This window comes from Porites lutea, chromosome 4 (assembly GCF_958299795.1).
Source record: "Porites lutea chromosome 4, jaPorLute2.1, whole genome shotgun sequence".
NCBI lineage: Eukaryota > Metazoa > Cnidaria > Anthozoa > Scleractinia > Poritidae > Porites > Porites lutea.
This window is the reverse complement of record NC_133204.1, coordinates 41,584,247-41,596,061: the sequence shown is the minus strand read 5'-3', so window position 1 is coordinate 41,596,061 and position 11,815 is coordinate 41,584,247. Positions and strand designations below refer to the sequence as shown.

The window sequence follows — 11,815 nt, the reverse complement described above, 5'->3', positions numbered from 1 at the left end:
GAAGATTAAAAAATACTTGAGGTTGCTAAAAGAAAAAGAGTAGCGTAGCCATTTTTGCTATAAAACGTTCCTTGGTATATTACAGAAGAGGAAGAAGAGGAAAAAAGTGCTGAAAGAAGACGCAAAGGAAAGGTCTTAAAATCTCCGTACTCCCATAGATTGCTGCAACCTTAGTAACGCCGAGAAAAACAATTGTTCCATTGAAAACGCTTACATAGGTAAGATGAATCAATACATGATAGTTTAAAATGTAAATCTGTTTTTCGAAGCATCCGCTAATGTCGTAATGGCTATGCACTACTACCACTAAGGCGCGATCAAAACTCTGGAGGTCAGTACATTATTAAACAGTGTTGACATTGACCTGCAAGACAGGAAAAATCTAATGAAGTTATTAGTGATTTCATTGTATCCTCCAAAATGTTATTGCTTTGCATTTGGCTGCTGTGCATAAAATAATACCGGACGAATTTGTGTCCTCAGATCAGTTCACTCTTAGTCAATAACGTCCTTGAGCTCTCACCACCTTATCAGAGTTTCGGTTTCCAACTAAGAGCCCAGTGGCCAGGAACATATTCAAGCGAAGGGTCATGTTTAAGAAGAAAACTAGGAGTAATCAAGGCTTAGGAGAGTGCGTTCGATATGTTTGTTAGGTATTCAGGCAGCAGTTGAGGCGGAAACTGAGGTAGTTGTGATATAGATAAATATGATTATGGCATATTTTGAACGCAAGGGTTGCGTACAGCGAAACCTCCATTTAAACTCTGTATCATTATAAGAACGTTTTCAAAAGATATCATATGGTTCGGTGTCAAGTGCTTGTTATCGAAGGAAACATTCGGCGTCGGTCTTGTAAATAGGACATTTTGTTTTAGTGGCGCCAGTTACAGGGCGCAGTTGCTCAAAGGCCGATTAGTGCCTAACCCGGGATTCTTTTTCTTTCTTCAAAAACATTCACAGCATGAAAAGGCAAATTTAAGTTAGCATAATGTGAGCGTAAAGCTGGTGTAAAGTTTGGATTTACACACCTTTACACGACCTTTACATTACGTAAAGTTAAGCTTTACGCTACATTTACACTTTTGCGTAAAGCTGGAGTAAAGAAACACCTGTAAGTGGACTAAAAGCCAACGTAAAGCTTGAATAAACTTCACATTTACGCCACCTTTACATAGATCTAAATAAAGTGTATAGGCATCTTTAGGCCAGATTTATATGTACTGTGATGTAAAGTTAACATGCTCTTGTCTTGCAGAAAAAGCGCGACAACAGACATAATACGTATAGCTGGTATAAACTCCACATTTACGCCACCTTTACATCTAAATAAAGCGTTTAGGCATCTTAGTAAGCCAGATTTAAATGTATAACTGGTGTAAAGTTGCAACATGCTCATGTATTGGCTGGAAGGCAAAGCTCAACAACAGACATGATTACATTTTCTGCTATTTTCTTCTTTGCATAATTATTTTAAACCCTAGAGGGAAAATAAAATGAGAAAATACAACGTTGGGAAGGAAAGGAGCCAGTTAAATCAATCAATCTGCTGTATTCAATCAAATTCTGTTTTATTTGTTCAAAAATCATTTTCTTATATGTCACCATTTGTACTTAAATCAATTTTCATACTGTAGCGGAAACATTTAAAATCTTGTTCTATCTCTTTAAGTCTAACTGTAACAGACAAATGCAAAATTGAAAACCTTGTTACAATAATAACATCAGTTACCACTTAAAATAAAGTAAAATTGAAAACTTCATTCCTACAGCAGAAGCTTTGAATAAATTGTCTTATAATTTAATTCTTGCTTGAAATATTTAAACATTTTTTCTAGAAATGCACAACTATATGTAAAATTGAAAACTTCATTCTTATCTTAAAGACAAGTTGAACAGAAACATTTAAAATCTTGTTCTATCATCTCTTTAAGTCTAACTGTAACAGACAAATGCAAAATTGAAAACCTTGTTACAAAATAACATCAGTTACCACTAATATTGAAAACTTCATTCCTAAAGCAGAATCTTTGAATACCTTGTCTTATAATTTAATTCTTGCTTTAAATATTGAAGGCTTTTTTCTTGAAATGCACAACTATATGTAAAGTTGAAAACTTCGTTCTTTTTTTAAAAAACAAGTTGAACAGAAACTTTAACACATGTTCTTGTATCAATGTTTGTATCAAATGCCTTGAAACAAGTGTCAAAATAAAAAAAAATGCAATCCCAAGTGTAGTAAAAATAGAAACTGTTACCTATTTGGTAGCATCACTGCAAAAAAAGTTGTTACAAAAATATAAATTAAAAAAAAGAATGTACTTGTAAAAATATCTATAAGCTGGCGAAGCAGAACGCCTATGGGCCACGTCCTTTTTTGACTTTAAAGTTTTTTTTGGTTTGGATGTCTTGGGAGTGGAGCTACAGTCAGGTAAGAGGGATGAAGTTCCAGATCTTGAAGAAAGGGTGCTGGGGGATGGCGTCACTGTTGCTGGCAGACGGGCAGAACTGGTACTGGGGGATGGAGTTGTAGTTCTTGCTGGACAAGATGAAGGAGAAGGGCGGGTGGGTGGACTTCCAGTTGTTGGAGGACAGGTACGGGAAGGTGGAGTTCCAGATGAAGGAGGATGGGTGCTGTTAGGTGGAGTTCCAGATGAAGGAGGACAGGTGCAGGTAGGTTGAGTTCCAGATGAAGGAGGATGGGTGCGTGTAGGTGGAGTTCCAGATGAAGGAGGACGGGTGCGGGTAGGTGGAGTTCCAGATGAAGGAGGACGGGTGCTGGTGGGTGGTATAACTGCTGGCGTAGGATGACTTGGAGTTCTAGTACATGTAGATGAAGATGGCCGGGTGCCAGGTGTAGGGGCTGGATTCTCAGCCCTGACTGCCCATTCTAGAGGCTCAGTGGGTCGGCGTCTTGTTGATGGCATTGGGTGCGGGCGTCTTGTCACCAGGTGTACCCTTTTGGATTCGAGGCTTCTGGAATAAGCCTCATCAAGCTCTCTCTTAGCTTTAGTTAGAGAAGTCCTCTCCCATGGAAGCCTTTTGACAAGGTATCTGCTTAACTTGCTCTGACCACTTTCATCCTCAGAAAAGTCAGACTCATCTGAGCTTGTGTACGCTAGGCTCCCTACAGCTTCTTCAACCTGTGCCTTTTTCTCATTTGACCAGGGCATGGTCTTCAGTGTTACCAGCCTCTTCTGAGTTTTCTAGGAAAGTCAAAATAGCACAAGGTTAACAAGTGCAGCACCAATTGTTTCCTTTCAAAAGATGCTTGTATCTGTAACATGACGATACGGTTAGAAACCTGAGTAAAATAACTTACTGGTTTAAGAACCTACTGGCAGAAAAATTGCAATTTTATAAAATATATGAACCTGTTTAGCCAGGAAAGGTCAGGCAGGTTCTCATAAGTGGCTTACAGTTAAATTTATTTATGATAAAGTTTGGGTGTAAGATTGCAGTGTTAGAAATTACCCGGTGAGTTTGTTTATTTATTTTCTGATAGTCAACAACAAATTTCTTCATAAAAATTAAGAACTTTCAATTACTATCCCTAAATGCAAGAATCTATTTTGTTGGACTTAACAAATAAAGGTTCTTACACGCAAGTTTTGTGTGTACATGTATTTACATATATTCTTGTAAACAGTAATGCTACTGGATGTTGTTTATGCTTAGCAACCAAAAGGAAAAACTAATCATGGTAATTTTTAGTACTTTATAAATGTGTTATTGCATGTACAAGTGTATCATAATGGAAACAACTTACATCTCTCATCCTTCCCTGCCTTCGGCAGAGATCTTTGTGAGCCTCCAGCTTGCCCTTTTTTGCCCTCATGGCAGCATCATACAAACTCTTTAAGTATGTCGCAGCAGCCCCTTAACAGGAAAAAATTGTCCTTGATATTAGTACATGTTCAAGTAATGGAAATTTACATTGAAAAGAAAGAATGTGTTCTACATTGTGCCAACAGCCCTTAGAGTGACTTATCAATGTAAATATAAATAGTGTGATCATTTCAGTTGACAACACCCAATTCCATCTGATATAAATAAAAAAGAACAGCTGATAATGGATGTTTTAACAGTGATGTGAAGATAAGACACCAAAAAGATTATGTCAGGTGATATGAGGCCCTGAGAACTACATTTTCATACCCCCTCCCTCTCCAATATGAGAGAACTTCTTTATGGACAGACCAGGTAAACATGGAAAAGTAATACAGGGGAAGTTTCCAGTAAACTGTGTCCATTCCCCCTCGGAGGCATCAATTAACCATGTTTTACATGTGTGGTTTGAACCTCTGTTCCAGAAACTATAAAATAGAGGGGGAGGTGCAGTTACCTTTCATTTCAGCTGGAGACCAGGGGCAATTTTCAGTGCCACCACGATCAGCTATGACTGCCTCAATAATTGTCTTGGTGGCAGTCTGGTTAGCCTCTGCTAAAAAGCTAAAAAAGTAAAAATGGGATTTACTTATTTGTATATTTATATTATATTTACCTCTTATTAAGGTGGCTGAACACAGTTTATATGATACCTGCGCCCCATTTACCGTTTCTCTAAAACGACTGATCTCTAAGTCTCCAAACTTTGCATGATATTGGATAAAAGGATGGGCTTTCGTATTTTGATAGTTAAGGTGGCGTGTGTGCTGTTGCCATGGCAATGCATTCATTGGCTTCTGGCATAATGGCGAATATCCTAAAAAAATGCTGGATTTTTTATATGCTGAACATTTATTTCATAACAGTCCAACAAAAGATCAAACCTGACACAGTGTGTGTCATTTTAAGAAGGAAAATACCACATACTTCACAGGCTTAAAACAAATAAACCTCGCTTTATCGGCGCCATGTTTGTTATTTTGTAATCTTTGTGCGCGCGCTGCCTAGCATCAGCAAAGCCTTTAGAGCGCGCGCTGAAAACTATGTTCGGCCACCTTAACTGAGCAGGAGGTCTGTATGGGAGAATCTTGACCGAGGACGTCAGAAGTACAGACTGAACGCAGTGAGGTCTGTACTCATGACCAAGGTCAAGATTCTCCCATACAGACCTCCTGCTCAGTATACATGTATACGCCTCCCAATATACATGATTGTATTTAATGGCTATTGTTACCTCTCATCCAACTTAAAGCCATCAAAATCTTCATTCTGTGAAAGGGCTTTGTACATCTTTCTAACGTCTTGCTGCAATTACAAAAGAAAAAATCTTTTTTCGGTATCCTTGTGTATGTTGTTCATATTTAAAGAAGCCACATTCTGTACGTCATTGTTCGTGTACTTTGAAAAAAATGGCTTAACTTAACTAGCAACACAAGAATAATAACTAAAATTTAATTTTGGATAAAACCACAACTGCCAAATCTAAATTTAATTTTGCATAAAACCACAACTGCCAAATCTAAATTTGCATAAAACCACAACTGCCCGAGCATGCGCTGGGAAACCCATATAGCCAGATTTTGGCTACGGCTGCGCAGAGTTACCCAGAGCCCTTGTCGCCGTAAGGTCACGTGATAAAAGACAAGGGCTCTGGGGTCGAGAATGGCTTTGTCCCATCTTAATGTGAGAATTTTCCTTGCTATGATTTTTACATCTTACAAACGAACGTAAAACTAACGAACGCTTAGCATAAACTGTCACAAATGTCGCTAAAGAACGGAGAACATAAATGAAGATCGAAGCTCAATCCATGTCACGCTGTGTTTTGTTTGTCACCCAGCGAGTAATCGAGCATGAGCAAGTAAACTTAAACTTTGAATTTACAATTCGTGGTCGCAATCAGTCGCTCCAAAGTATTTCTGATAACAGAAAAGTAACAGAAATATTTATACTTACGCGACACTGCTGCGGGACTGAGATTTTCCTCCTTCTTTTCCTACTCGATCGTCCTGATCTTTCTGGTTCAGTGTTAGAGCTCTCTATTTTTGAAGCAAGTTCCTCAAACATTCGTCGTTGTTCGTTGTCTCGCGCTTCCATCGCTTCTCTGAGACGAACATTTTCAGCCACAACCCTTTCAAGTAAAACGACATATTGATCTTCCATTATGAAGAGTGCAGTCTATCACGAATCTGGCCACGAACTCAAGCAAGAGGCTTCTGAACTGACGAAAGGACGCGCAACACAGGAAATACGACTGCTTTCATGTCACGCCGACAAAAACTGCCGACAAAGCGAACCGCCAAATCCGCGCCATAAATGATGGTTTTTGGTTGGCTTTTGCTATAAAGACAGTGCGTGATTGGTTGGCGGCTTGTCACGATGTCACGCCTATAACACGCCATTATGACATGGAACAGAATCTCGCACCAGACGAGTGATCATTGAGAACTTGCATATTTTGTCGCGAGCGCGAATGTATTTCGCTGGAAAATGTCTTCCCGTCTGAGAAAACAAACTAGAGTGTGGTGTGGACATTGCAATGAATACTTATCTAGGTCGACTTTCTGGAAACATCGACAGGCTTATTATGATGTGAAAAGTGAACGTTGGATAACGAAAGATGACGCGGGACGTTTGCACAGTTTGGGAGATGATGAAAAGAAAGCAAGACTGCATGACCCTGATGATCAAATGCATGAGTTCCGTGATGAGCCATCCGAATCTTCCAGTGATGAAGATTTTGAAGCAGCTTTATCTAGGGAAGGTATGTAGAGGTTATAAACTATTTTTGCCGTTCATAACATAAAAATTGTATGCAGTAGTGTCGTCTGGACGTACAGTTTCAGTTTTAAGACTGGGTTCTAGCCGCGCGAATCACGCGCGACACTCGTGGGAAACAGGCATGGCGGCGCATAATCTTTTTTTTGCAGAAGGCTTTCTCGTCCATTCTTCAGGGTAAATCAGGTTTTCACAACATTTTTAGCCCCCAAACTATTTTTTACTATAAGTTAAAGAAAAATGTTTTCCAATCAGCATGTATGGTGCCATAGAGAAAGTTTTACATTCATACAATCATATACTGTTGCCGTGGTAACTGCTGATGACTGAATGTACAGGGAAAGATAGGGCTGAGTTGGTTTGAGCTGGAGCAGATCCAATTTATGCCAATTTTTTCTCTTCTAGTTATACCCGGCATAGCAAATCGAACCCAATCGAACTGAATTTCAATCGAACTTTTAAAATCGAATGAAATCGAACTCAGTTCATGGATTGAGTTCAATTGAGTTTGGCAATCGAACGAAATCGAACTCACCGAAAAGAGAAAAAATCAATCGAACCCAATCGAACGTTCGATTTTTGAACTCGTGATTTGTGTAGCAGGTGTTGAAAATTGATAACCAGATCTTGGAAGCACAAGTTTCTTCAGCCTGGAGTGTAGCGCACGTAGAAATTCCTCATGGCTTCAAATGCACTGTGGATTGTAACCTTCAAATACTGTACATAGTAAAAGGCTACCAGGAATGCCGCTTTGACATCAAGGATGGCGACGTTTTTAAGAAAATAGGCGAGAAAGGCCGCGCATTCCGAATTGCAACCCTTGAGTAATCCTTCGAGTTGTCTTGCCACAGTTGTAAGTTAGCTAAATAGGAAAGGGTATAATAATTTCGGAATACGCCTGCAGGAGTGATGAGAGCTTTGTTCTCTCCTGTTCTGTTCTGTTCTCTAACTGCCGTGCACAGTTTATAAATGGTTTCTGTTATTGAATAAATTAAAAAAACCTGCTTTGATGGGCTTGATTTGGACTTGCTTTGTATAGGTAGAGCCAATCAAACACAATCCATTTTAAACCTAACTCAATCAAACACAATCAGATGGATTGAGTTCGATTTAGTTCGATTTGTTCGATTGAATTCGATTTGTTCAGAAATCGAACTCACTGAAAGTCTGGTGTTCGATTGAGTTCGATTTTCGAACGTTCGATTTACTATGCCGGGAGTTATAATAATGTATATCATCACTTGGGAGGCAACCCTTCCATGAAACCATTTGAACACTGCACGAAATTGCTTTGAACTCTTTTCAACTTCACATTTCTGCAGCAAAAACTGAAACAAAATGAAGGCTGGATAAATTTTATTGGGATCTTTTAATTTATTTGAATGTATATTTGGTGGCATTTGGCAATATAATGTGGAAATAAGAAAATAGAGATTTCTATGATCAGCCATGATAGTGTCCCTTTAACATTGACAGGTTGCGACCAGGTTGATGATTATAAAGATATCTCCAGCTTTGATGATGACGCAGATTTCTCAAGTGCAATGAATGATGACACACATGTAGAAGAAAGTGAATCGGCCAGTCAGGTACATCTAAAGTATAGGCAGATTGGTGCTGACGTCATTGTTTACATTTTTCGTCATTGAGCATACAGCTTTGCTTGGAGAAGGCGACGCGACAAACTCACTCTAGACTCTGAAAGCTATTTTCGTGCGATATTAAGGAGGTATTAGCTTCCAAAAACTGTGGCAAAACCCCTAATAATCCCATACATTCTTTGTGAAAATTTACCTTTTCAAATCCAGATCACTCAACAAGTATTAAACAAATCAGGCTCAAATTTACATTGTATGTATGGTTCAATTCCACCTGTAACCATCCCCCCAGGCAACCCCGGGAACCGTTTGAAGCAGTCTTGTCCCGGGGGTACCGAGGTAGAGAAAATCAAAAATTAAACTTTTCGTTGTTCTTGCAAAGTACGCTGTTTCTCGGTTTACCGTAGAGAAGATTGCCTATTTCTCAGAAAAAATTCTCTACAATTTCTAACTGACTAGTAAGACAAGAATTATCTCTAAAATTTAAAAGCCGCAGTTGTTTAAACTGTGGTGAACATAAATTGTTTACAAGCCTTAATAACCTACACATCAACACTTGAGTTGAACCAACCTATGCAATCCGGGGGGGGGTGGGTGAAACAGTTGAAACTGAACCATACATTAACATTACAGTTAAAGCTCCCTCAAGCTAGCTTCTTGTTAGGACTTGATGTGTTAATAGACATTTTTTTTTTTTCACTTCTAAAGGTCTTGTCTTCTGACACTGATTGTTCTGAAAGTGAAAATGACTGTGGTTGCAGTGAAAGTGGTTGTAGTGACGAAGAAGATACTGAAGAATGGCACGAAGATGTTGATGATCTTCTTCAAGATGTGGGCCATGATGAACCCCTACCAGAACCAATCCAGCACCGATCAACGACACAGACACTGACTACATTACTTCAGTGGTTGATTTATTTTTTGTTATTTTGGCAAGCTACATGCAAGCTAAGTGACAATGGTCTAGAGTGGCTGTTGCGTTTTATGTTCCAGTTTTTACATGCAGTGGGAATCACTTGTAACAGTGAATACCTTTGTCAAATGGCTCTAATGCTGCCAAGTTCGCTGTACTTACTTCGACAGTTTGTGAACTTAAAGCGGGATAACTTTGTCAAGTTTGCAGTCTGTCCAAAATGTGCATCACTTTATAAGCTGGAGAGTTGCACAAGGCATGTTGGAGGTCAGATTGTTTCAAACATCTGTTCCCACAAACCATTTAAAAAGGGTTCAAAGAGGGAGTGTGGAACAGCATTGGCAAGAAAAGTAGTCCTGGGCAGTGGAAAGGTGTGTTTTTATCCACACAAACTTTACTGTTTCAACAGTATTATTGATCAAGTGGAAGCATTACTTAAAAGACCAGGACTTCCTGAAATGTGTGAGCAGTGGCGTGAACGTCAAATCGATGACAACATTGTAGCTGATGTTTATGATGGTAGCATCTGGAGAGATTTCCTTACATATAAAGGGAGTGACTTTCTGAATGCCCCTAGAAATCTTGCATTCGCAATCAATGTGGACTGGTTTCAGCCGTTCAAGAGAAGATGTGACAGATCCATCGGTGTAATTTATTTAGTTCTACTAAATCTACCAAGAGAAGAACGGTTCAAATGGGAGAACGTCATAGTAGCTGGAATTGTACCTGAAATGAGTAAAGAGCCCAAGTCATTAAACACATTTTTGGCACCAATTGTTGATGAGCTCAAGGCATTTTGGAAAGGCGTTAAACTTTCAACTAGTCAGAGTACAATACCCCTAAAATACCGAGGTGCCCTCCTTCTTGCTTCAGCCGATCTACCTGCTGTGCGGAAACTGTGCGGTTTCAAAGGTCATTCGGCACATCGAGGCTGCTCAAAATGTTTTAAGTATTTTCCAGGGAGCTTTGGCGAGAAAACGGACTACTCTGGCTTTGATAGAAACATGTGGCCTCCGCGCCATAATAGCAGTCATCGCTTACACGCAGAGATGGTTAGAAAAGCTTCTACCCAAACAAAGCATGAGTCATTGGCTACAAAGTATGGGGTCTATTATAGTTGCCTGTTACAGCTTGAATACTTTGATGCAGTGAGGTTCACTGCAATTGACCCCATGCATAATTTGTTTCTAGGCACTGCAAAGAATGTTTTCAAGCTCTGGGTTAAGAAAAACTTATTATCAAAGAAAGATCTTAAAGTATTGGAAGAACGTATAAATTCATTTGATGTTGGAACAGGAATCGGAAGATTGCCACAAAGAATAGCATCCAATTATGGTGGCTACACAGCATCACAATGGAAGAACTGGACCTTAATTTACTCCATGTTTTGTTTAAAAGGCCTGTTACCAGAAAGCCATTTAAGGTGCTGGCAGACATTTGTTCTTGCTTGCCAGTATCTTTGTACACCAGTTCTGTCCAAGACTGACATTTTGAAAGCTGATCTGCTATTTGTGAAGTTTGGAGAGAGATTTGAATGTTTGTATGGCAAACAGGCTGTGACACCAAATATGCATCTCCACTGCCATTTAAAAGAATGTGTTACTGACTGTGGTCCAGTGCATTCCTTTTGGTGTTTTAGCTTTGAGCGTTTTAATGGAATTTTTGGATCAATGCAAGTGAATGGACGATCTGTTGAGGTACAGTTAATGCGTAAACTTCTAGCTGGGCGGTTCGTCTGGGATGTTCAATTTCCATGTGACTTTCAGGAAAACTTTTTGCCATTTTTTGCTCAAGAGGGAAATGGTTCACCTGAGAGCTTTATTGTGAAAACAGCTTCTGAACTGTTTAACAGTGCTTGTTGCTTGAGTCTGGGAGCCTTTCAGTGGAGTGATCTAACACTTGTTAGTCTTCCCAGCTCATTTAAGCATTTTGCATTGGATGAAGATGAGGTAAAGGTACTTTTGGAATGCTATAAGGCATTATACCCTACTGAAGAAATTGAACTTACATCATGTGTCGCACGCAAGTTCACTAGTGTTGTTCTTGGAACTGAGAAATTTGGCTCGAAAATGGACTGCCGCAAACTGAGATCTGCTCGAATAATGGCCTCCTGGACTACTGATAATGGCTCAATTGAAGCTACTGCACCAAGAAGACCTGGAATAGTTAATTCGTACCTTTTGCACAGTATTAAGCTTAATGGACAATTCTGTCAGCATGTTTTTGCTGTTGTTTGGTGGTACAAAACTGACAATGACAAAGGGCACTTTGGCAAACCAGCTGAGGTTTGGAGACGTGACTATGAACACTGTGGACCTTCTTTATTTATGCCAGTTCAGCGCATAGCACAAAAATTTGCTTGCTCTTTAGCAAAATTTAATGGGGTAGATAAGCTTGTAGTTAACCCCATTCCTAGGTCATTTCATTAGCCGTTTAACATTTGCTGACACTAAGAAATGTATAAGTTGAAACTAAAAAAAAATGTTTTGATTGTCACAATAGATTCTGAGACAAAGACAAGCTTTTTCAATACTAAAGAATTCTGCATGCTTGACTGAAGCATCATTTTGGCAGGAAAATGAAAAAATAATAAATGTCCCCTGGGTATCTAGCTGTTGGGGTCGACACAGAAATTTCGACG

General features: G+C 39.3%; 2 protein-coding genes across 2 annotated transcripts; one reads left to right on the top strand and one right to left on the bottom strand.

The window, feature by feature from the left end:
* Positions 1–1,551: 1,551 nt before the first annotated feature.
* Positions 1,552–6,136, bottom strand: LOC140933629 (uncharacterized). Its single transcript, XM_073383235.1, has 5 exons — positions 5,842–6,136; positions 5,120–5,190; positions 4,343–4,449; positions 3,767–3,876; positions 1,552–3,203 (listed from the first exon to the last, which is right to left on the bottom strand). Exons 1-5 carry the CDS (start codon positions 6,046–6,048, stop codon positions 2,256–2,258), a joined length of 1,443 nt encoding a protein of 480 aa, XP_073239336.1. The 5' UTR covers positions 6,049–6,136; the 3' UTR covers positions 1,552–2,255.
* Positions 6,137–8,973: 2,837 nt separating this feature from the next.
* On the top strand, positions 8,974–11,786 carry LOC140933627 (uncharacterized). Its single transcript, XM_073383232.1, has one exon. It carries the CDS (start codon positions 9,246–9,248, stop codon positions 11,601–11,603), a length of 2,358 nt encoding a protein of 785 aa, XP_073239333.1. The 5' UTR covers positions 8,974–9,245; the 3' UTR covers positions 11,604–11,786.
* Positions 11,787–11,815: the final 29 nt, after the last annotated feature.